Genomic DNA, 27,625 nt, shown 5'->3' with positions numbered 1-27,625 from the left:
CCACTTTCTTCCTTCCTAAATTGCATTCATTATATCTCACCTACATAATTATTTTCCTATGATCTTTAAACTTTCCAGTTGCATCCTCTATATTTTTGATTTTTAATTGATTCTCAGATATGAAAGTATAGGAAATTCAGTTCAAAATAGCCGAGATTTAGGAGATATTTCAACTTGCGCTAAACAGCAAATACGTCAATCTTTTTGAACTTCCCTTTACTCAATTTAATTGAAAAAGAACGTAAATTATGTAGCCTTAATACAAAAGTATATTTAAAGAATCCAATGATATATTTGTTGTTCATATTTGCTACAATATTGCTAATAGCATTCTTACGCTTCTTTCTATGGTTGTATTAAGAAATTTGCTATATCACAAAGTTCACATGCACATTAATGGTCACTTGATTCTTTTATTTATTGCTTGCTTTATTCCTCTTATGGCTCTATACATGTTGCCCCTGTTTACAGATGAATATTGTTATTGAAAATATTAAAATAAAGAGAATGATGCTTTAATTACTTTATAATAATAATAAAACACGTGTAATAACAACACATCTTTTGGATAGGGTTTGATGGTTTTTCAAAACCAGTTTTTTAAAGTAAATTTGTCAAATTTGAAAACCGGTTTTTAAATTAAGAAAACCGGTTTAAAGAATTCATATTATTAAGTAAAAATTAATTTTAAACTTATTTGATTTGCTATTCATTCTATGCAACGGGCAGCAAACACATTTTTTGAACGTTGAGAGTTGGGTTCGCCAGTGCTTGTACATTGTGCACTGAGCAGCTGCACCTGCGCACATAGAAAAGACGTGCCTAACCGATTTATTTTATGTTAGTACATATACATATGTGCAATCCATTGAGAGTTAAGAACAGGTTAGCTTAATATTGTAAAGTGAAAACTGGAAACATATCTTAAACTGAATATCCTAAACTTTTAGAATATCATAAAGTCTTGGGACCGATTCGTCTAGCTGCTGAAGGCTCAGGGCGACGATATGCCAATTTATTAACAGGTGAAGGTACATTTGAATTCCTGTTAAATGCATTTTAAAATGTAAACACTGAAATAAGTTTGAAATTATTATATGCTTTAGAAGAACGAATTCAAGAAAGAAAAGTAGAATTAGCAACTCTTTTTGCTGTATCTGCAAAATCCGCAAAACATTTCTAGTTCAGCGAAGAAGTCTAGTGTACTTTCTTTAACTTCAAAAACCGAAATTATTAAGTTATCTGGAAAGATATTGTCTAGAATCTTCCAAATTCTTATGTGGAAATCGATTCTGATGAAGAGCAAATCGAAGAAATTACTCATCAGAGTAATAAGAGGAGCCATGGAAAAATCAATTCATAAGTTTCTTGAACACCCTGAAGAAAAACTTACAAATCCAAATACACTGAAAGCTGAATTTTCATTATTTGAGGTAATGACTAAAAAAACAAAAAACAAACAAAAAAAGCTTATATTTGTTATTTGATGCCATGAAAACTGTAAAAACAAGCTCAGTAGCTAGTGAACGAGTCTTTTCAATTTCAGGCATTATTGTGTCCAAAATAAGAATAAGACTTAGCCACTATTCAGTGGATATTTTTTATTTTTTTAAATCTTATTTTCTTAGGAGGAGAAATTAAAATTAAAAAAAAAATAATATAAATACTATTTGAAATTTTTATTTGAATTTTCGTTATTTTGTATAAATAATATGTATATGTAATCCTTGATTTTTTTTACATATTTTGACTTTATTATTGATTTCACTTTTTATTATTCTATATAAATTAAATAAAATATTTTTCCCTACTCTATTTTTTCGACAAAAATTCGAAATCGGCTAAAATCTGTTTTTTGGAAATATTGAATTCGAAAACCGGTTTTTGTATAAACTCTACTTATGGATATTAAATAATTGAATCTAAAAGTCAGCACGTGATTACAGCTTTAGAGTCCAAGATATATATTTAATTTCCAATATCTAAATTGTTGCATCGTTGGGAAATTTCGTTTCAATATGCTAGAGCTGCAGGCTAAGAGATAGTTAGTTTTTTGATAGAGCTAGTCAAAAATTTTATGCAGATCTTTAAGTCTTGTAATGAAAACCTTATGCCATATTTTATCCATGTAATCTTTTTTTGAGTTATCGTATAGGAATGCATGTGTTCGGATAGAGAAAATATTAGTTACCCCTTATTTTCATTTAGTTAAAACTTGATAGTTTACTGATAGACTACAAGTTTACTGTAAAGCTCTCATTAATGTTAGATTACTGTAACGCTCACATACGAAGAAACTTCATCTTTCCAATTTCGACCCAATTTTGAGTTTCCTTTTTTCGCAGACAGACGGACATAATTCCAAATAAATGATTTGTCAGGATTTTTTTTATCTTTTAATTTCATTTTTTATTCTAGGGAGGTCTAAAACTAGAAGTTTTAGTAAATTCAAAGGGTCAAATTATTAGAAGATTACGATGTTTTGTCTTATAATAATCATATAGCAGAAATAAAATAAAAATTTAATTCTAATGAAATAAAGGGGGGGGAATATTAATTCTGGTCATGAATTGCTTTATTATCATAAATTTCACCTCCATGTAGTTATTTTAACTAAATGACGGCAATTAAATTTTCTTCTGTGAATTGACTTTCATTTCTGAAGAAGGCCGCGGTGGCCTGATGGTAAGGTCTTGGCGCCGGAACCGGCCGCCGTCAGGTTCAAGACCTGCTTCACCGGAGAACTGCAGTGTAAACGAGTCTGATGCACGCTAAATCCATCGTGATGAAACGACCTCCCACCAGTGAGATGTGGAAGTTTGGAAAGGGAATTCGAACTCAGGTGTCATCCTCGTCATCTGACCCATTGTTTAAAACTACGAGGTCCGTCCAAATATAGACTTATGTTGCTTTAAAATAGGACTTTAATCTAATTTAACAAAACCAAAATAAATAATTTCTGTTATTTTAAATCATAAACTTACTAATTTATCTTACTCATCGTATTCATATGTTGTTGAAATCTGTTTAAAACGAAAATGTAAGGCCTTTATTATGAACAAAAAGTGCTTCTCAGTTTAATTAATTTCCTATCTGGTTAACAGTTTCTTCTGCCTGAAAATAATATTTCCTAAATAAAAGCTGATAAATAAATTGGTTTAAAATAACGTCATAAGAATCAGTTTATTTATTTATTTTTTTATACTAATGAAATAAAATTTCTCTTAGAATCATTGGAATCATTGCTTTTCATTCAAAATAAGAATTCCTGGGAGTTATTGAAATGCCTATGTCTTGATTGACCAGAGAGGCTGATACGAAAAATATTTTGAAAACTCATGAAATTCTTAAATTTCCAATAAAAAAAGTTATAAATTAATTGGAATTTGGAAACGAATGTTCATGCTAAAGTTCAATATGATCCATGCCTGGTTAATATTTTGGTATCGCAGTGAAATAAGACGAAAAAAGGCTTCTTTTGCTTTTAGCAATCTGAGATTTATTTAATATATGGTTCTTAGTAGATTTTCAACTGGAGTTTTAAGAGCATAAAATTAATTATATCTCAAAATCTAGAGAGAATTTCGGAATGAAATTTGAGACATATATAGAAAAGTCATACTCAATCAAATTATTTTTTTAAAAAATCTGGATTTCCGTAATAGCGAAATTCCGAGATACTAATTAATTAATTGTGTTGATTAATCCCTTCTTCGCTCTAAATAAGCACTGTCCCCTCTCTTTATTATCATCAACACCGATTTTGTGAAGATGCGATATTAAATAACAAAGATGTTCCATTATATTTTCTGATGACTGTGCGAGATAACATCAAGTTCACAACTCTGGAAGTATTCACCTCTCTTGTCATAGTTTTCCGTTGTCCGAGATCGATTCCACGAATAGTGAGTCAAAGACTGTTCGATATCTAAGTCACACACACAAGACTTCCTCAATTTTTTGACCCCTAGTCAACCACAGTGCCATATGCTTTTGAAGCAAAGCCTTTTACTCCATTTCTCTGGTGATTTTGTGTGAATTTAGATAAAGATACGGTCCAGAGATGAAATGCTCAATCCCTAATATATGTAACTACAAATCATACAAAAGGAAAACTTTAAAATCGCTTTAAATTTTGAATCAAACCTAACTTTGAATATCAATGCGAGGATTCTAATCCCTCGTAATATTTGGAAAGTTTTCATAAAATAAAAAAACGTCCATCAGGTCTCCATGGCTGTCCAGTTCTATAGTTGCAGAAAATTTAATCAGCACTTAGTTAGTTTTCTAAAAAATGAAGCTATTTTCAATCTGCCAACATTCAAAATGTTAATTTGTCTTTGATGTGTTAATTATGGATGTAATGATTAATTCTCCCTAACATTATTTTTGAGTAAAAGTTCCCAAAATTTTTTTAAAGCTAATGGAATTGACGATTTTTCTAGTAAATGAAGCTTCAACATGACAAAGTTTCCAAAATCTAGGCAGCCCGATGAGACAATCTCAATGAGTTCCCCAATCTATTTAACTTATAACTTGGAAAAATTTTCATAAAAAAATTTAGTTACAAAGACCGTCGAGCCACCCAACCCTTTAAGACCAAATTTTGCATAAAAGCTGCAAGAGAAATCCACACCCACCAAAAGGAGTATGATGAATAGTCTCCCCGGGTGAGGAATTCGCAAATTCTCTTCGAATAACGATGCTACTACACTGCTTATATAACCGTTGAAGGATGAAAAATTTTTCTCCAATCAATCTTCCTGATTTCATCTTATAACATTATTTTAGTTAAAATATGGAATATCTTAAAGTCACTGTTTAATCCACTTAAGATTCATTATTTTTCCTAATTCCTTCATTATTTTACCCAGTTTGCTAGCCACCATCCACAGATTTAAAATATGTGGAAAAACCAAAGAAACTTTCCCTTCGCCACAATCCCTTCGCCTGTACTATTTCACAAATTTTATTTTATACGAAATGACGAATTTTATACGAATGTCAGTGATCGTGTGAATTTCGTAGTCGGTACAGTTACTTCTCAAGGCTCATTTTAGAGAGACACCGCATCCTCTGTAAGGGGACTCAGACAGAATTCCCTTCATGTGCACTAGATGTAAATTCAATTTTTATTTCGCATAAAAATTCACAAACGTCATTAGGCTTTATCTACTCTCTCCATTTCTGAAAGATGGCGAAAGATTCCACAACAATTGAACCGGTGTCACCACTTTTCGTCCGATGAATTTCATCATTTTGCAGTTGTCTAATGAGAATAATCCATCATTATTTTACCGTCATAATTTCAATTTTATTTCATGAAAATTCATCAAAAAAACTGAAACCCTTCACTTTTTTTTCTCTGCTCCTGTTTTTGAAAGATGTTAATTCAACTAAGATTTCTTGAAACACTTGGGTTGTTTATGGATTCTATGTCTTTTAAATGTTGAATTACAATGACAGAGAATGATTTAATTTTGACTCATTGGTTAAAAATTTGGATCATAGTTCAGGGAATGAATGTCATTAAAAACGGCTAGTATTTAATAAGATTAATTGAATCTCGTCAGTGAACTTTGATGAAATATTGCTTGTCACAACAAAATAAATATGTTGCAATAATACAAGTAAAAAATGAAGAATAATGATACAGCATTCCGATTAATCAGCTACACTTGACGAAATTGTCTGGTTGGCAACGAAAAGCGGGGGAATTCTTTCCGTTGTACATGTTGAAAAATTTTGTTTTACATTATCTGTCGAAGTGTTGGAAGAGTGGAAAGTGATAGAATAACACTGATAATATATGGAAGGGTCATAAGCATTAATATGAAATAAAAAGTTTCGAAATCAGTTGAATGGTTGTGGCATAGAGACTATGCACAGGGCCGGGGCAGCCTAATTGGTAGGGCATTTGGTTCTCATCCTTTGGGTTGTGAGTTCAAACCCCGTCGGCCGAAGACCTTCCACGTCCGTGATGGCTGGTGCACGTATAAATCTGTCATAGCAGCAAAGTCCTCCGAGTCGAGACAATACCACTGAGGGTACTGAATCAGAGGTGATCGTTTTTTGATTCAGGTCTAAATTGCGATCTGTGGATAAATGAATGTAATATATGAATGAATTTCGTTCCATGGAAAGGACTTTGACGCATGATAGCTAAGACGTTCTCTTGGCTTTAGATGGTGCTACTGAAACAGGAGACGCTTTTAAAATCTCTGACTTCGTAAGAGGGTTTGTCTATGACATAAGCAACAACAACAACAGAAACTCTGCACAAGTTTCCTTCTGTGCAGAATGTGCATTGAAGTTATATATTTCGATTTCTCTTGAAGGAGGTGTAAGGAGGAGAGACGACTCTTGACGGCACATGTATGCGTAAAGAGAGGCGTCAATCAAGAGTTTTTAAAATCGGTTCGGGAGCTGTGGCTGTAGGGAGATTTTTTCCCACAGAGAATCACAGTTTCGTTTTCCAATTTCTCTCAAGAATAGAGGGAGAAGGAAAGTAGGCAACCCTAGAGGACACATCGGGAGATCATGAAATAACACTTTTTGAAACTGGTCATATGATTGGGATTGAGCAATTCGGTTATCTTATTATTTTAGACATGAAACTTATCAAAATTCCTCTCGTTTTATTATTTTAATTAATAAATCCAGAATTTTTGAAAACAAAACGTTCTTTAAGCCTAATTATTTTCCACTTATTTTTATGTGTTGCAAATAAAAACAGTTTCGTATGCATGCTAACTAAATCCAATTTGCCTGCTGAATTGACTGTTTGCTTTTTCTCCGATTCTTGTATTTTGAAAAGAAAAATATTAAATTACTAATCTTAAGCAGTATATGTTTTATTTTATAAATATTTTTTATCATGCATTAAGTTGCGGTCATCCACGAAAAAAGCAAGAAATAGCGGTGCTTTGAATATTTAAAATTTCTACCGAGCTATGGCGCGAAAACATCTGAAAATTTGCTCTACGATTTCGCTTGTCCGAATAAGATCAAAAACAGTTTCGTAAGTGCGTTGGTGAGTCACTTCTCGACAAGTTTCAAGAAGCAAATTTAATAATGAATTAAAATTATGAAATATTACTTGAAATTTGCAAGATGACCAGGTTTGATTTGTATTACTCAGCAGTTAAATGCAGTTGAAGAATTATTTTAGTTGTTCGTAATATTTACAAATTATGTTATATATAGAGAGACATATCGAAAAAATGACAAACATCTTTTTACCATCTGATATCTAAAATTCCAACGGTTCTTAACTCACTATACACTTTTGTTAAATAAAAATGTTTTTTATTTATTTCTTTTATTTATTTATTTAATGTAATCGCGTGCAGTCAATCTGCAGAATTTGTATCCTAAGTTGGGTGTTGCATATAAAAAAAATGAGTTATTTCAAATTTCATTATGAAGTTATCTCCCTTAAAATAAAAAATAAAAATTACACACTTTTTGACAGCAATTATGAATCCTCATAATAGTTAAGATGAACGAGCTATTATAATTCCAGTCCCGAGAAATGAGTGGCTGCGATAGCCTGGTGGCAACGACTCTTCGACGGAACCGGACGGTTTGAGCTTGGAGATCCAATTCCACCAAAGAACCGTCGTATAAGCGGGTCTGATGCACGTTAAATCCACCAAAGCTCAAACATTCTCCCACTTGTTTGGTGTGGAATTTTGGAGAGGAGGTGCCAGTTAAGGTGTCGCCCTCATCATCTGATCACGGTTCAAAATTAAGAGGTCAGTCCCAAAATAGCCTTAGTATTGCTTTAAGAAAACGAGACGTTAATAAAACTAAACTAAACTGAAGCTGAGAAACGAACAACTTAAAAAAAAAAAAAAGAGCTTTTGAATTAAAATCGTCCTTTATCGTAGCATCAGGTTCATTAGAGCAAAACATGAAAAGCACACATCGTAACCGCTTTATGCTCCGTACAATGCAATGAGCTGCAGAAAACGATCTATAAAAAGACACCAATGAAATTTCAATTATAAAACGGAGCTCTACTCATTCGTGACATTACTGAACACGATTGCATATCCCATTAAAAAGGCAATTCTGAACACCTTTGATAATCTATACTTATATAAAGCTCAATGTGTGTGTGTGTGTATGTTGGCGCTCTACAGGCCAGACCGTTTGACCTACAGCTACCAAATTTGGTGCATATATACTTTGGAGGTCGGGAATGTGCACCTGGGGTCCCTTTTTTTTAATTTTTAATTAGAATTTTAATTATTAATTAAAAACTAACTTTCCCGCCAAAAAAATCTTTTCATTTTCCCCACAGCCAAATGAGTAAGGCTTCAGTTTTTTCCCCACACTGATGAGGCTAGGCTTAACATTTTTCGGCCGATAATTTTAATTCTTAATGTGTGATGCATTTAAAATTAAATATTGTTAATTAATAGACCTTTCAGATTCATTCTGAAGCACTTTTGAATTAAAATAAAACAGAATAAAGGAAATGAAAAATTTCTAATCTGCATAGCGTTACCCCAACTGGAGTAGAAAATTCACGCATTTGCGTTATTACCATATTTGGCGTTGAAAATTCACTCATGCGCATTGTGTTCTGATTGTTGACAACGGATACGGACTTGGTTTTGAAGGCTGTTAGTTATATATTTATGTTAGTTATATATTTTTTTGCATCTGTTTATAGTTTTAAGTAGTTTTTTTTAACCTGTTTTTGACCGATTTTTTTAAACGATTCTGTTTATTTTCTTAGTGTTTGATGCATTTAAAATCAAGTATTGGTAATAAATCCATCTACTCATGATGAATCTGAGAAAATTTTGTTGTCAAATTCTTGAGATATTACAAAAATTAAGAAAGATATTCTTTAGTGCCCATAAAGTTTAAAAGCTCAGTGACTCGGTTTTCAGTAATCATATTATAAAAGAAAATGCTTTGTTTCAGTAAAAAATATTATTATATTAATTGCAGATTAATCCTTTCCACTATAATTTAAAGCATAAATTCTACGGGAGCTAACAGAAAATTAGAGAGATATATATTACGTTATGACTGAAGGCCTTAATAATATTATGAGTGAATTATATGACTATCAAAATTTGAAGTTTTAAAATATTTGATGAAGAAGTTATTAAAATAGGGATTGCATAAAATATTTAATTATTAAAATTTTAACGTGCATTAAGATTAGCGAACCGGCTGGTCGCCAAAGGCGGCTAGTTGTAAAATAAAAGGAATTAAATTCGAAGCTTATAATTATTCTTTATCTAGTATCCTTTGTCTGTGATGAAACAATTTACTGCATTTTGTGCATTTCATTTTATGAATCATTTCTCTTATTTTCATGCTAAAGTATCAACAATTAATAAAGTTAAGAAGCTAGTCTTTGATATTTTTATGCTACTCTTTGCGAAAACTAACGAAACGTAACACAAGCTCCAGCTTATGTTTTTAAACGCAACACTTTTGCTTTGCTTTATTTTCAAACAGCATAAATGTTTAACCCCAGAAAAATAATAGGAGCGTGGCTATTCCTCAAGTATAATGTTTTTAATGTTTCAAAAATATAATTCAGATCTATGAAAAAATCAACTTGTATAATCCGTGACTTCTTATAAATTAATTAGCTGTAGGAATCAAGAAGCGTCAAAATGGTGCACCGTATGGAAACAGCCTTTCGAAGGTTTATCTGCAAGCGTCATAACAAGCAATTTTCGATGCCGACAGAGAAGGTTGGTCACGCCCGTTTCCTCTCCGATTAACCTCCCAAGCCGACCTTGTGCAGAAAATGGAAAGGCCCAACAAAAATCCTTGACTGAATTAAAAGTTCAATTTAGAGAATATACATTTCGCAATCTCACAATCATTTAACCAGCATCTAATAAGAGTAGAAAATATGTTAATACTTTAATAATTTAATAATATAAAAGTTTTAATCCCTGCATTAAATTGAATGATTTATATTCTTAATCATTATGACAAAAACACATTATTATTATTATTTTGCACCATATCGTTTGGATAATCATTTTATTAGAAAAAGCAACAGTTTCTACCAACCTTTTAATAAATTTTTAAGCATTCTATACAGATGGGTGTGGTTGATTGCTCTATACGTCACTCTATACATCAGAAAATTTGACTAAACATGGCACACATATACTTTGGAAAGGGGAAATGTGCAATTTTTTTTTGAAATTATAATTAGTTTAATTAATTATAAAAGTGAAATTTCGGTATTTTCCCACTATATTTCCAGAAAAAAATAATTTTTACATCTTAAAGTTTTTTTTAAAAAAAATCTTTTTAGTGATATCTAATATTTTGCAGTATAATATTTTTTCATTTTTTTTAAAGATATCTTAAGTATATTTTCTGGCGATATATTTCACAGAAAATAAAATTTAACTTAAACGAGAACATTGTGCTTCCGGGGGGGAAAAAAGGGTTTTTATCAACGTGTTGCCATCACAATAACAAAAGCTCAATTAAAAGTTTAAGTTAAGTGTCACTGAAAGCCTCACGCAGAAAAGTATAATTTTTAGCATATGTCAAATGAAATAAATATAAAATATGATATTTTCTCAAAAACTGAATATAAGATAAGGAGTTTTTTGGCTTTTAAATTATCTGCCATATTAATTAAATTAATTTGTCTCATTTTAAGCAGACATAATTTAATATATACAAGGTAACCACTCTAACACGGGCCCAAGTGCTCATTTCTAATCCTTTCATAATCTAAAAGGAAAAATGATTTTAAGAATACTATTTTATGTAGTTTAGGCCAATAATTATTCTGACGCATTATGAATTTTATATTTTTATACGGACCTTTGTTCTTATGAATAATTTTTAGTACCACATTCCTGAAATAATAATATTTTAAATGAAAACAAAGGTCCGCTCTTTTGCTATTAAAATTAATTGAGTTATAAAAATATAAATATTAGTATTTTATAGAAACGTGCGAATCAAATCACTTCATTGATCTTTTCAGAGGAAATATGCCAATCAGTGCCCATAATTTCTCTAAGACTGTTTGATTATTCTCGAAATAACGATATTTATAACTTCATAAATCGGTCAGATTTGGTCTCATAAAAAAGAAGAAAAATTCAGTTAAAGGTTGAAATACCAGGAATATTTCACTGAATATAATTCCTTAGGACTCGAGGATTGTATAAAATTCGGACATCATAGTTTTCTCGAAAGTATATTTAATGACTAAAACAAGATAAAATATTATTATTTACGTCATTTAAATCCTCTCGAATGTGAAACTAAAAATAGAACTTTACAGTGAATCTTTTATTGAATGATTCTTTTGACATTTCATAAATTATATAAAAAAAAAATCGGTAGTGAACAAAAGACTTCAATGCTGAAAGATTCCGTTTCCTGCATTCCTTATAAAGAAACATTTTGCTTCAGAAAAAAGGTTTTTGTTTTATTATTAAAGTTAAGCTGCCTGAAAGTTAGAGAAATGCATAATACAATGAAGAAAAAAAACGGTCTAAGGATTCAATAATAGCAGGAGTTATATGATCATCAAAATGTGCAGTTATATAAATTTGCTGAAGAAACTGTAAAGTGACCAGATTATATAAAATATTCGAAATTTTACAGAGAATTAATTCCAGCGAAACAGCTGATCGTAAGGCGGAAATTCAATAATATAAATGAATGTTAATAATTTCAAAGAGAAGAACATTTATTCGTACATTTCAATTTGTTTTTTCAATCAAAGTAAATCATTGAACATCATTTTTGTGCGAACGATTCGCTGAGAAACCCTGTCGTTGAAGAGCCGGTGACCCGCATTTATTAAATGCCTCTATTCAAGGCTGGGAAAACTCCGACTTCACAATTAGTTCTTCGATTCATATTTTGAACTGACACCCCCGTCATGCGGTTACATTTTGAAACATAGCCTTCTCCACCCCAGCAAGGGCAGGGCCTTCGCGGTCAACGAATGAAGAATCATAGATTGTGCCCTCAATCTCCAAAATCGGAACATGCTCTGGACCGACTGGTTTGGACTTGTGGACGACGCCTAGATAACTGTGCGAGAAAAATTATGATATCATTTTTTTATTATTATTATTATTTTCGTCATCCTTTCACTTTCAGTCAAGACGCCCTCGTGGCCGTATAAATACTCTGTCCCCTCCGAGTGCAGAGCACAGCTCACTCAAGCAACTCCGCATCCATAGCCAAGATGAAAGTGGTAAGTTCGCAGTTTCTCTGTAACAATAGAGATAGGTATATTGTGCATACAGCGGAAAAGATCAAAATACTTCTGAAAATAAAAGTAATTTATGAAAATTCTTGAGTTCGAAATTATAAGATTGAAATAGTTTTAATTTTATAAAATATTGAAACATTTTCTAATTTCATTTTTGTCTGGGAGAAATTTTAGATATTCTAATAATAGTGGATTAGTCTCTTTGGGGAAAAATCAATACAAGCTTATTTAAAGTCGAAAAATGCGAAAACGATTGAGTAAGGAAATAGTTGATAAATGGTTATGATACTTAATATAAATTCTGCTCACAGAGTTTGCAGTTTTTCATTTTTTATCGATTTTTTTTCTCATTATTAGAAGATGAATTAAATTATTTAATCTTAAAATAAGCATCATGCTATAATTGCGAAGGTGATTTTTCTACTCATCATTGATAATCCAATGAACTCTTTGATGATCAGAAAGTCGGTAACAATGTTGGTAAATCAACTTAGATATTTAAAAGGAAAAAAAATCTCCATTAGAGAGCTCTACATTTTAATCGGTGAAGAAAAAATTTTAATTTATCGGAAGTTTAAGCTGATTAAGGTACATTAATGATTACTTATCGAAAATTAGAAATTTAGCAAAATGCAACTAAATTTTTAAAGTTTAGAAATTAATAGATAGCAAATAATGTAAAAGCTCAAACGGTGAAATTTTTATTGGTTTTTTTTAAAAGTCAAACTAAGGCATAAATGAACATCTTCAAACTTCGTTTTCTAACGTAAATCAAACAACAACAAAAAAAAAAAAAACAAGAATAAATATATAATATAAAGAGAGGAAACAAAATGTCAGTTTATGACTGTAATATTCGCTTGATATTGAAAGAAAAAAAACAGATATAAGTTTAAATGTAACTTTTTCAGAATTCTTCAAATCATCTCAAATTTCTGTTCAATCGACATTAGTTTCGAGAGCGGAAGCTCTATCTGTTTCATGTTTACAAAGATTTTTAATAGACTTTGCATTCCTTTTCCTGAAGTATCAGAGATTAAAATTTTACACCCACGTGTTATGGATTATGATACACCACTTTGAAATTTTCAGAACCTAATTCTCAACTAACTGTTCATTTAATAATATTTGAATTCCATGCGAGTGACGTCAACTGGCAGGAAATTTGAGAAAAAAATTTTATTTCAAGTTTACAAAATACTTCTAATAATGAACTTATAAATTAAAGGCTGTAAGGCAGAAAATATTTTAAAAGAAAGGTCTACTTTTTAGTCACATTAATAAAATTAAGATTTAAAAAAAAACGTTTTTATTCAACGGATTGTCAGCAAAAAGGAAGCGTATTTATACAATTATAATTTTTCAGTTTTTCGCCATCGTCACTCTTTTGGCCATAGCCCTGGCTGAAGACATGGAGACGGCTGAGTCCTACCCAGTGGCCACTTACCATCAGGGTCCAGCAGTCGCTGCCTCATCTGCCGGTCACGCCTACGGAGCTCACGGTGCCCACAGCCGAGGATACGGAGCCCACGGAGCCTCTCACTATGGCGACCACGGACGCTACGCCGACAGGGCCCATGCCGCCCACGGCCACCACAACATCGGAGGTCACCGAGCCTACGACGCCCACGGAGCTCAGGGTTCCAACTATGGAAGATACAGGAATGTCGGAGCTTACGCTCAAGATAAGGTGAGATGAGATTTTCGAACTGTTTCTTGATAACGATTAAAAAAATAACGGGTTGGATCAATCTATTGCTTAAACCATTCATTAAAACTTATTCACACTCAGGATCTTTCTAGGCTTATTTGCTTCATTACTTATTTTCGGTTATTCTTTATTTTTTCCTTCCCCTCTGTCTAAGAGAAACATAAATAATTGGAATCTTATTTAAGAATGTTCCATTTGTAGTAAATCGCTTTATTGGAGAAAGAAGATTCGGCTGTATAAAAATGGCTAATCGAAACAAAAAATAGTTTACTTGACCCTTTCTCTTGTTCCCAAAGTGAATTCTGGTTGATAGTATTTAAGATAAATATAATGTATTCATTAAATTTCGTATATTTCCTTTAGGAAGATAAAATAACTGTCGAATCTTTTGCACACTTTTTTTTTTCATTTTGTTTGTTTCTTGTTTATAAAGATGGAATTCTTTTTAATTGTATCCATCGATACAATTAAGCAGAATATCATTAATCAATTGATTTATTTAATGATAAGGGGCATATTCGAATAATGAAGTTCAGATGACATATTGAAGCGAAAAAGTAAAGGAGAATAAAAATGAAAAGGAAATCCTCTCTTCAAATTCATTTTGCTCAGAGATGCAGAAAAAGGAAAATTTTACTTCTTTTTCCATAGGTAGAAATGACAATTCGAAAACAGTTTTGAGGAATAGCAACCCGGCATTTAACTGAGAGGCGAACCATGGTAGTGGAACTTCTACAAAAATCTTCCCGAACAGGAGAATTATTGCAATAATGAGTCTCCCTGTAAAGAAGCTACTTAGTGTATTTTAAAAACACTCTTTTATAGCATAATGAAATAGAAGAAATAAAATTGTTTTATTTCACTGTGAACTAGCTGGTTCGCCATGAGTATTGGTTATATTTAATTCCAGATAAATCTTTCAAATATAAATTCATGTCTATGATTCCGTCAAAACTGATAGGCATGAACACCATTATGTACAAAAATCAAGCGATTCGATTCAATATTTAATGAAACAACTAAAAAACTTCGAATTTCAGGGCAGAACCTAAATAATCTATTATCTATCTCTATCTATCTAAATTAGACAATTTTTTTTAATTGCCAAAATTCAAAGAAAAATTGAAGACTGCTTAGTTGCCTTAGTCTTAGATTGCTTATTAGTCTTAGTTTCATTAAAAAAAGGCATTTTTTTAAAAAATTTCAAATGATATAATTGACATTTTCGGAAGTTATTGCAGAAAAATACAAAATTGAACTTCATTTGCAAGCAATTAAAATTTAATTATGATCTCAAAAAAAATTATTCCGATGTATTTCCACCCTCCGCTATATATGTCCCATGTTTGGAAACTTCCTGGTCTGTAGAATGCCAACATGTGCTCACATTCACCTTCCTTAATAAAAGAAACGCTTGAGTTGATGAACAAAATATTACAAGGTAACTAGAACGGTTGATTGTATTAAAGAAAAATGGATTGTAATTAAAATTCAAATTGACTTTGAAGATATCAACATCCATTGTTGATTTCCAGAATTTGGATTAAATAATGTATTTTCATTATTTTTGTACATTAATAAAGCCTGCTTTAAAAATATGATTTAATTTTAATAATTTCTTTACTATTGAACGAGAAGGATAATATTCATTATTTCTAAAAAATGTTTTGTTTTATTTTATTTTATTTATTTATTTATTTTTCCTTCTTCTTTTTTTTCTTCTCGCCATTCTAGAAGATCAAGACAAACTTCCTTCCATCGCTTAAAAATGATCAGATATGATCCACGAACACTTAGAATATTCAACTGATACTTAATTGAATTAATGAGGCAGCATATTCCTGAAACGGAAAGTGTCATATATTTAAAAAGAAGATAAAATAGTTAGGGGATTAAAGCTCAAGGCATAGTGTTCATGAAATGCTTTAGATCATCGAAGTAGAAAGGTGTTCAGAATTGGTGGTAATGAAGAATACATTTACCGTTAATTAAAAGATCTTGGGCCTAACTTACAGCAATCTACTATCCAACTAGTAATAACTATTGTGTTAATTTTCTGCACTTTCGTAGAGAAAGAGAGAAATTCTTTGCACAAGAAACTTTTTTCTGCCAAAAGTTCCCATTTTTAAAAGATACTTTGAAATTTTGTCCTCACACCATAAAGATAAGTAATGATGATTTATTCTGTGCAAAACAACTAACATCATAGATTATTCTTTTTCAGGGAACTGGTTACGAGAAAGCTTACGCTTACGACAAGAATGCCGGCCACCACGCCATCACCGCTGACCACGGAGCCCAGGCTTCTAACTACGGAGTTCGGGACAGAAGTGCGCATCACAATGTAGGAGCCTATGGAGCCGCTGGACACGCCAGATATGGAGCTCATGATAGATATGGCGCCCAAGCTTACGGAGTCAACGCTCACGACAATGGCGCTTACGGCCGATATGGAGCTGGATACGCCCAGATGGTCCACCACGCCCCTGCAACCTACCACAGCTACAGCGCCCCCGCCGCCCACTACAGCGCTCCTGCCGCTCACTACTAAATTTTAGGTGAGAACTCATTCGCTCTTTCGTGATACATTTGTGCAAGGGCAATTTATGTCTGTTTACATACCACATGTTTGCATATTTCGATGTGACACTCCTACGCTTTAAAATAATATCATTTTAAATCATACATTACTACTACGTTGTGTGTTTTTATACTCTATTTCGACAATTTAGATGCTTCGAGCTGAGATAACAAGCATTAACGAAAGCAATTTAGTATTCATCGTATAAATGAAAATGCGGTTGGATAATGTTACCCACATTAACAAACATGTTAAAGTTATATTAACATTATTATTGGATAACATAATAAAAGTGTTAATGTGGGTTTTTTTAACAAAAGTGCTTTAGACAGCATTATTGAATAAACATTCATTTTATCCCCCTTAACATATAAAAAGGCATAAAACTATAAAAAAAATTAATTTATTTCTAAGTTTCCAAGTATTAAAAATTAAAAAAAACTACATAAAATGTGATATTTAATATTAAATACATTTTTTATTCTCATTTTTAAGCCCTCTTTTTCTTTTCCTGTGAAAACTAATTTCTATATAAACTGTTTTGTCCACCTATTTTATAATTTTTCAAAACCTTTTGGAAGTGTGAACAAGAGGGAAGTATTCCGAACACTTTTCCCAACGCACTTGTCAACAGAAGATTGATATCGAACGGGATTCTTTCTGAAACATGTGTATATTATTTCGAAATGCAAAAAGAATGTAGAGATAGATAATTCTTTAAATCACTGATGATCAGTTTAAAATACCTTTTTTATGCATTTCAAATATCACCAAAATTAATAAATCTAGATTAATCTACTTAATTTTAATTAAATGCACGAATGCATTTGACAAATTTGATTATTTTCTTTAGCGACTAGCACAATTTGACGAACTTATAAGAATTTAGATGTTTAAACAAGAAGGACCTTTCAAAACAATAATTACTTTCTAAGTTTATGAAATACTTTATTATGTATTGAAAATGTTAAGGCTTAAGAGAATCATCGATATTGCCTATAAAAAAGAAGTAATTAGTTTATTAACAGTTCTAATACTACATACAATTTCAAATATTAAGTTCTTATTAATTCCTTCTGACACTGAACTTCTGCCATAGTTTCTTAAACAAGAACGATTTTGATTTTAATTTTAAGAATGGGAATGTGAGAAATCGACTGTATATCCAGTTAATCCTATCAAATCATACATATTTCAAAACAAAATATTTTAAAATTGCAGACCGTAATTAACAGTAAAAAACGCAAAGCGATTGCTGATTTTTGTTTGCAAATTCTTGAAAACTGTCGGGAAGCTATTTGCTGGGAGCAAAAACGTTTCAGATGCCCCGTTTAAATAAAAATTAGACTTTAAGGACTCGTTTTTATTGAATTAAATGTATGGAAATAAGGGGAAGTAATAATTTTTTCCATAGAAAAAAAACAAAAATTGAACCCTGACAAAAACATCTGCTCTTTCTTTTGAATATAATCGGTTTGTTACGCCAAATTGTATTTAGATCCATTGAAATTTGTTTTTCTTTCTAATTATGAAAAGTACAAAGTACAAATAAGTTTATTTAATAATCGACAAGTACTAGAAGCTCACTTCATCGCCGTATTCGCCGCCAGCTGTGCACAACATTCCTTCTCAGAAGTGTTAGCACTCTAAGCAAGCAATAAGCTTACTTAAGCCATAGTTATTCATTAAAATATCCTTTAACGAAATTACTCGTGTTCAAAAACTGGTTTTGATGATAAATTATAATCTGATTAATAAAAAGCAGATGAAGATTCTCAAAGGACCCGAATAACACGTGTTCGACAAAGTGTGCGAGGGAAAACGGTAGAAGTCAAAAGTGAATGGTTTCTTATTACCGGATGAAAACAAGTGACATTCGAAAATGGAATGGCTTTACATACTAAACTGAGTCATTTATATTAATGGCTATAGAAGTATGGCATTTTATATACACTGAAATTGCGAATTCACTATTCAATCTACTAACTGAAATGACAGCTTAGTGACAAGATTTTGTAAAGAATAGGTTTCACCCTCAAGCCAAAAAAATTCAGAGGGTCTTAAGTTAAATTATCTGGTACACTTTACATCAGGTTAATTAGAGCTAAATATGGGGTATAATAAATAGTATCTAGAACAATTTATTGTACTATGATATTAAAACAAAAATTACTTCACTTGGTGATTCTTGATGCACCTAGCCTATAATCGCGCCGCCCCCGTACGTTCGTGCATCAACGAAAGAATCATTACTCTCCTTCTCTACAATCGTATGCCTACACAGCATAGTTCGCTCAGTGCATTGTTGCAGGGGGAGGAAAAGAAATCAAGTTTTTCTTCCATGCTAATTAAAATCAAGCATTAACACACACCGACAATTTTAATTGTAAAGACCAATTTTCACTTATCTGGCCGCTGCGTTTTTACACTATCAAGTTTACGTACAACTCTGATTGTATGAGAGAAAGGCGTCAAAAAAAGTAAGCACTGGTTTTATAGAATAAGAAAATCCATTTTTGGCTGGTGACTTTTATAGATTTCTTCTGATTTTTATTTCGCAATATGATCTGAGGAGAAAACCAAGCTCATTTCAGTATTTTTCCGTGGTAGGTTTTTCTTGCATTCTTTATAAATGCGCGTCAAAGAAAAAAAATTTTGCACAACACAAATTCGTTATCAATTTTTTTTTCTCGGGCTTTCCTTCCCAATGGAATTATAATAAAAAAAATTCGACCTGAAACAATTTCCAGAAGAAGAAAAGAGAAAAATCATAAACTTATGCATCTTTTTAATCTGACAAAAAAAAAATCAATGTTCACTGGTGCAACCAGTAAAAAATATCTTACCTACATTTTAATTTTTTCCGTCTAAAGCACAACAGATAGTCGAAGATTTCGTAAATCGAGTTACATTTTTCACGTACTTGCTATTTTACTGTTGAATTTGTTCTCTCAACTTTGACTACTCTCAAAGTTTTTTAGCATCTATCGATTTATTCAGCTATTTTATTATCTAATATTTTAAGCTGTTAGATTGTGTTTAAACTAACATTAAATGCAAGGGTGGGATGATCATAGCATTCTAAAATAAATTTCGTTTCATTTTTTTACAGGGACATTTTCTGATGCTCAGGAAGTGAATCGATGCCAGATCCCAGAAAAATGCATCACTCGAGTGAATACTGAAGGATCACTTATTTATTATCTTCGTTTTTCGTTTCTGTGTAATGTACTAGAAAACAAATAAAAGAATTTGCACGTCTATTCGATCTTGCATTTGTTGAAGATTTGAAATTTTCTTCGGCAACTTGAAGTTTCTAATAAATCATCTAACTGCCAAAACCACACAACTTTAAATTTTCTTACATTACTGAGCAGTAAGTAAATAAAATAGGTTGTTTTTTTAGAAATTGTTAGAACATCGAACGATTTTGAAGAGATACAAAAAAAAAAAAAAAAATGTCGGGCCTAAAGAAACAAAATCCTTTAATGAAAACACTTCGGGTCTTCTCAAAAATCGAATGATACAAGATTTAAATAAACTTCGAGAGTGAAACGGCGTCCACGAGTGACAACAGTATCACTCCGCGAAAACACGACGAATGAAATTGCGGGTCAGCAAGAGATCCAGTCAGCATGCTTACACGCACCTTATATCTCTCTGCACTAGAAATGATTTCTGTTCATAAAAGTTATTCTTGCTGTATGACGAAAAGCTATTATTTGTTGAAAACTTGCTCGGAAATGAAGTTGCATTCTAACTTTCTTACTAAATTATTTCATAAAATTCAGGAAGGTTTGCACGAAATTGTATAAAACAATCATTAGTACCTTGATTTAGTTTATCAAGGTACTAATGATTGTTTCTATAGACATGCTGTATTTTGAAAATTTATACTATAAAATATTTAATATTGTTAGATTTAATCCTGTCAGTGTTTTTAGATCTAATCATGTTCATGCCAAGGAAATATCAGTGTAGGTGTCAAAAAAAAAAAAATAGCAAAAAAAAGTAAAGCTAAATTTTAATAAATTATGATTAGGTCAGTCTTCTTGTCTTTGAAGTAATTATGACAATGAAGTTTCTTCGACTTCAGAAATTACAATTCAAGCTTCAACTGAACAAATGACACAATTTTACAATAAAAATGTGGAAAGTGAAATTCATTGACGAACTGTATATTTGTACAAATATGATAGAATCAGATATTTTATGTTAAAACCGGACACAAAGGAGTTTTTGCTAAGAATGTTGAAGGTAGATCATTTTCCACTTAAAAAAAATGCCAAATGGTGGAACCCAACAACGCAGCTGGTTAATTTATTCAAAAACACCATATTTTGTTGTCTTTGTAAACTATTTTTCAAAAGAAGAGGAAATGAACAATCTACGTGATTTATAGGCGGCTAGAATAACTGGAAAAAGTTGCTAAATGTAATTCAAGATCATGTAAGTTCTATTTGTCACTTTAATTCGTTTATTGCTTGGGAAAATTTATTAAAGTGACTAAATTTATATTCGACTATTGATAAAATAAATCGAGTTACTATAAATAAGGAAACGGAACGACTTAAATCCATATTTCAAAGAATTGTAGATGTGATTCTATTTTTAGTATATAATACCCTTCCACTTCGAGGAGCCCATGAAATAATAGAAACGCCTAATAATGGAAATTTTTTTAAGTTTAATCGAATTATAAGTAAATATGACTCTAGGATAATAGATCAAATAAACAGAATAATGAATTCAAAAAATAGAATTGCGCATCATTTAGAACATAGATCACTAGAACAAATCATTTCTGCGTTAGGAAATGAAGTCATTAACGAAATTAAAGACGATATAATAGTAATATAATACCCAGATATTTCCCATAAGGATCAAACTTCAGTCATTATTATGCAAATTTTGAAGAGAAAGGATGAACTGAGTTATTTATAGAGTTTATTGAATTAACCGATGTAACTGGAAAAAGAGTAGCAAAGACTATTGAAAAAATTAAGAACATTTGATTTGGATATTGTAGAAAAATGAATTGGACCAGGCACACGGCTATGATAGCAGCATGGAAGGGAAATTTAAAGGTGTACAATCTAGAATAATTGCTCTAAATCCTCATATATTTTATGTGCTTTGCCTAACACATTCTTTTTATTCCTTAATTTGTGATGCCACTTTCAGCAATGTGTGTGTATATATATATATATATATATATATATATATATATATATATATATATATATATATATATACCGGGTGTCCCATAAATTTGTAAATACTTTAAAAATTCATAAAAATTGAAGGACTGGGTATATTTGAATGCGGTTTGCGAAACTATTATTCTCATGAAGGGGGATTTTTTTCGATACAGAAAAAAAAATAATAATAATTCAAAAATTTCTCAACAGAGGGCGTTGCACACAAGCAAATCAGTGGAAATATGCAAATTAAAATCTTATGGAAGGCAGAGTGAGCGATTGTCACATCATTTCTAAAGGTTTGCATAAGGTTTGTATTAAGATGTTGACACTGGTGGATAAAGCACTATTGGTAAAGTTGTTTTATGTTAGCAACGAATCGGTGGCTGAAGCCTTACGAAAGTTTAGGACCCAGAAAAGATTGAAGAAAGGTTCAGGTCCGATCACTCCTGCTGGACTTGTTTCCCTAGTACGTCGTTTCGAAGAAACTGGAAGTTTGTGTCATTGGCCACGCAGTGGTGCACCTCGTTTAACAACAGTCCGTACCTCCGATGTCTCTTCGCAAATGGACACGCTAAGGGAACAGTCTACAAGTGCAGTCAATAGCGCACGAGAAGTGGCACGAATAACTGGTATACCAAAGATTTCGGTGTACCGTATCCTTCATGGTGTATTGCAATTGTACCCATACAAATTGCAATCGCTACATCAGATCTTACCAAATGATACAGCTAAGAGATTGGAATTCTCAAATTGGGCTTTGGCGAAAATTGAAGATGATCCGCGATGGCTGCTGAAAATATTGTGGGCAGATGAGGCTCATTTTGCTTTGCATGGAGCAGTTAATACCCATAACTGTAGAATATGGGCACATGAGAATCCACATGCTTACACTGAGAAGCTCCTGCATTCACCACGGGTTACTATTTGGTGAGGTTTCACTGCATCCATTATTGTTGGCCCTTTTTTCTTTGAAAAGCCCTGTAAAAAAGCAGGATGGAAGACATGTTCAGTTAATGGAACAAGTTACTTGGAAATGTTACAGAAGGAAGTGATACCGTCCTTATTGAAACACGATGTCCTTGACACAGTGACATTCATGCAAGACGGGGCACCTCCTCACATCGACACAGAAGTGAAGACATTTTTGGGAAGAACTTCTACTGAAGAACGGATAATCAGCCGTCACTTTACACATGAATGGCCCCCACGCTCACCAGATTTAACACCCCTTGATTTTTGGCTATGGGGTTACCTTAAGTCTCGAGTGTACCGCCATAGGCCAACTTCGTTAGTGCAGCTAAAGGAAGCCATTCGCCACGAAATCTCATGCATTCATCCGGATATGCTGCATGATGCAGTTACCAGTGTTGTCTCCCGCTTTCAAACTGTTATTTGTGGTGATGGCAGACACATAGAACAAGTACTGTAGTACTGGTGTGATACGCATGTAAACAATTGCTTGCATGCAAATAAAAGTATTTTTACCGTAGAATTGTATGTTTTGCTTGTGTTTAGCGCCCTCTATCGACAAATTTTTGAACTTTTTTTTGTATAAAAAATCCCTCTTCATGAGAATAACAGCTTCGCAAACCGTATTAAAATATACTCATTCCTTCAATTTTTATGAATTCTTAAAGTATTTACAAATTGGACACCCGATATATATATATATATATATATATATATATATATATATATATATATATATATATATATATATATATATATTTGATATTGCAACGTTTATATGGCTTATTTTTTATATCTACAAAAGTATGGGAAATTTTACAAAAATATTTCTCTTAAACCATTATGCGACACTCGTTGGAAAGTCAAAATAGATTCTATTAACCCTTTCTAGGGCCGTGGGAAGTATGCTTCCCACCAAATTTATCAATATTTGTATGAAATTATGTAGGTTGGCATAAGTTCTGACAATTTTTTTTACAAAGACAGAAACTTAGATTCTTCAGTTCTTTATCTTACACAAAATGATGTGTCTTGATTTGTTACTTAACTATTAATTAACCAAATTAATTAATTAATCAAATTAAATTTATCTAATAAGCTAAATGAATCCCTTTTCTTATTCTAATTTCAAGCCTAAAAATATTTTAACATAATATGACTAGAAAAAAAATGACCCTTTAAAGGGTTAAAGCAGTGTACACACAGTTTGAACAAACTTGAAACGCCTTAAAAAAATTTATTGATGCAAATAACAATGATACAGCGGTTTCCGAAACTATAAGTCTATTGGATTCAATACAAGAAATGCCATTATTTTCTGTTTAATAATCTGGTTTGTAATGCTGTACAAAATTAACACTATCAATAAACTGTTTCAAGCAAATCTAATTGTTATTGATTGATTTAATTTTATTTGGTGAATAAAATAAAAACTGAAATCCAAAATTTAACACAATTTTAGACGAAACAATGCAATTTGAATATTTCAGAACATTTTCTTGAAAAACGAATTCGTAAAAGAAAAAGATTTTATTCCAAAAGAGCTGAAGATGAAGTTAGATAAAACCAGGTAGAGAATAGATGTTATTTTTAGCACTGTAATTGATACTGCTATTGTACAGATAGAAAATAGATTTAAAGGTATTTTAAATAAATCACTGATAAAAAAAAACTTTAAAAAAACAGAAATTAGAAAAATGTTTCAAAAACTTTATAAAGTTTTATAACAAAGATGTAGATGAAAACCTAACCCAAGAAATTGGTTTGCTAGAGAATTACATATCGAATTAAAGGGATGCAAATAACGCACAAGACATTAATACTCACTCAATAATAATTATAATGAGTTATTTCTAAATATATTAACTGCGTTAAAACTTTTCTTTACAGTACCAATTACTATAGCAAGTGCTGAGCGTTCTTTCAGCAAATTAAAATCAGCAAAGAAATATCTTCGATCAAGCAAAGTGCAGAAGCTTCGGTACAGAACGCTTAAATGCACTTGCTGTATTAAGCATCGAAAAAGAAATTGCAAAAAATTGTAATTTTTCTGAAGTAATTACTAGTAAAAACAAAATCACGCATTAAATAAACATGCAATAGTAATATATATTCGTTTTTTTTTTTTTTTTTTTTTTTTGCTTTACCAAAAAATTTAGGGTTCTAATTGGTTTCCTGCGCCCGGGCCACTTTATAAAGAAGACCGGCTCTGGTCGCAGGGGATAATATCCGGTAAACGAAGTGGCCATATTAGTGAAAAATAACGGCAGATCACCTATACATTTATGAAGTGCCGAATTTACAATTATCTCTTTGAAAAATACGGTCCATTGATTTAAAAAAAAAAAAAAGTATTAAACCACACTTTTTTAGAATGCAGCGTCTGTACCTGAATAGTGTGAGGGGTTTTCGTTGTTCAAGTTGTGTGTATTAACTTCACACACAATCTTTTCACATCGTTTGAATAATAGAGTCTATTATGTCATTCAGTTTGTTTTTTTTCGATCTCGATAATTGACGCATTTGCTTTGATGGCTATAGATGGATGTTGATTGATTAGAAAATCTACGCGCTTCACTGTAATTTCGATACTTTAGTTCCAATATTTGCTGTTTTTTAAACATATAAGGAACAAACTTTCGTTTAAGCTGGGTGTACATCTTTATAATTAATACATTTTTGGTGACTCTGACATTTACCATCATGAGATGTGCAGCACAGGTGACAAACTTTAGCTTCATCGCAAACTTTTGTCAGGTGGATAAAGCTGAAACATTTTGTACATTGCTTTGGACGGTTGACAGAAGGTTCGGTTTTTTGATTTATGAAACAAGTTTTCAGTGAATCTGGCAAGAAAGTTCCAAGGATGGTGATACGGATAGGTGAAATTTCCCGAATCTCATTTTGTTCGCAATTCGGTGATTTTCTACATCATTATGTTTACTTAATCTTCTGCTATTTCTTCAAGTGGCAGTTTGTAGGCATAGCAAATAAAAGAAAACGAGACGTTATGTTCGTCCATATTGTGTCCGTTGTAACAGGTATATTCATGATTCTTTCTAAGCTGAACAGTTGCGGACTAGGGTGGAACGAAAATGACCTTTTTTTTTTTTTTTTTTTAAGATTTTAGTTTGGTAATAGTGCAGAAAATTTGCCTTTTAGGTTAAAAAACAATATTAAAAATTTTCTTTGCAATATTACATTATCTTGAGGTGCTGCAAAACGCTTAAAACTTGTAAAATAATTAAAAAAATGGAAATTTTAAAAAAGGGTTTTAAAATTTTTTCTTAGAATTTACTTTGGCAATAGTGCGTAAAAGTTACCTTTTAGGTTCAAACAACAATATTTCAAAATTTAGTTCAACAGTATTTTAAAATTTGGTTGCAATATTAAATTATCTTGAGGTGCAGCTTGAAATTTGTAAAAAAAAAAAGTGGAAATTTTTAAGAAAGGCCTTTAAAATTTTTTCTTAGATTTTAGTTTGGCAATAGTAGTAAAAAATTAGCTTTTAAGTTCAAAAAGAATGTTGCAATACAACAATATTTCAGGGTGCCAAAAAGAGCAGCTTAAAGTTTGTAAAAAAAAAATTGAAAAATTATAAACTTTGATAAAATATTTTTATGAATTTTTCGTATTATATCTTAATATATATAAATTACGTGTCACGTTGTTTGTCCGCGATGGACTCCTAAACTACTTAACCGATTTTAATCAAATTTGCACACCGTGTGCAGTTTGATCTAACTTAAAAGATAGGATAGTCCTTTTTTTGAATTTTTAATTAGAATTTTAATTATTAATTAAAAACTAACTTTCCCGCCAAAAAGATCTTTTCATTTTCCCCACCGCCAAATGAGTTAGTTTCCAACTAACTCATTTGGCGGTTTTTCCCAGTTTTTTTTCCCAACAGTCATGAGGCTAGGCTTAAGATTTTTCGGCTGATTATTTGAAACGATTCTATTTATTTTCTTAATGTTTGATGAATTTAAAATTAAACATTGTTAATTAATCGATCTTTCGGATTCATTCTTAAGTACTTTTGAATTAAAATAAAACAGAATAAAGGAAATTAAAAATGTCTAATCTGCATAGTGTTACCTCAACTGGCGTAGAAAAACTCACACATTTGCGTTCGTAACTGGCGTTGAAAATTCACGCATGCGCAATGTGTTCTGATTGTTGACATGACAACCATTATCAACGGATGATTTAAATTATTTTTAGGTTAGTTGCATGTTTTTGTAATTAAATTGTATTTATGTTAGTTATATATTTTTTGTATACGCTTATAGTTTTAGTACATCGTTTTTTAAGTAGTTTTTTTAACCTGTTTTCAACCGATTATTTTAAACGATTCGTTTTATTTCCTTAGTGTTTGATGCATTTAAAATTAAACATTGTTAATTAATCGTTCTGGTCATGATGAATCTGAGAATATTTTGTTGACAAATTCTTGAAATATTACATAAATTAGGAAAGATATTCTTTAGTTCCCATAAAGTTTAAACGCTCAGTGACTGTTTTCAGTAATCATATTCCAAAAAAATACTTTGTTTCAGTAAAAAATATTATTATATTAATTGCAGATTAATCCTTTCCACTTTAATTTGAAGTATAAATTCTACGGGAACTAACAGAAAATTAGAGAGATACATATTACGTTATGACTGAAGGCGTTTATAATATTATGAGTGAATTATATATCAAAATTTGAAGTTTTAAAATACTTTGATGAAGAAGCTATTAAAGTAGGAATTGCATAAAATATTTAATTATTAAAATTTAAACGAACATTAAGATTGGCGAACCGGCTGGTCGCCAAAGGCGGCTAGTATATATATATATATATAATTTTTTTTTTTTTTTTTTTAGATTTTATTCTCACAAGAGCCATGGTGTTGACTATGCTGCGCCAA

General features: G+C 31.4%; 1 protein-coding gene across 1 annotated transcript; it reads left to right on the top strand.

Moving 5' to 3' along the window:
- The first annotated feature begins 12,164 nt into the window (after positions 1 to 12,164).
- Positions 12,165 to 19,799, top strand: LOC129963796 (histidine-rich protein PFHRP-II-like). Its single transcript, XM_056078356.1, has 4 exons — positions 12,165 to 12,226; positions 13,611 to 13,934; positions 16,180 to 16,513; positions 19,649 to 19,799. Exons 1-3 carry the CDS (start codon positions 12,218 to 12,220, stop codon positions 16,504 to 16,506), a joined length of 660 nt encoding a protein of 219 aa, XP_055934331.1. The 5' UTR covers positions 12,165 to 12,217; the 3' UTR covers positions 16,507 to 16,513; positions 19,649 to 19,799.
- The last annotated feature ends 7,826 nt before the right edge of the window (positions 19,800 to 27,625 follow it).

Source organism: Argiope bruennichi, chromosome 3, assembly GCF_947563725.1.
Source record: "Argiope bruennichi chromosome 3, qqArgBrue1.1, whole genome shotgun sequence".
NCBI lineage: Eukaryota > Metazoa > Arthropoda > Arachnida > Araneae > Araneidae > Argiope > Argiope bruennichi.
This window is presented reverse-complemented; position numbering and strand designations above follow the sequence as displayed.

Coding starts and splice junctions, on each gene's coding strand:
- LOC129963796 (XM_056078356.1), top strand. Junction 13,935..16,179: donor GAGCTTACGCTCAAGATAAG/GTGAGATGAGAT, acceptor ATTCTTTTTCAG/GGAACTGGTTACGAGAAAGC.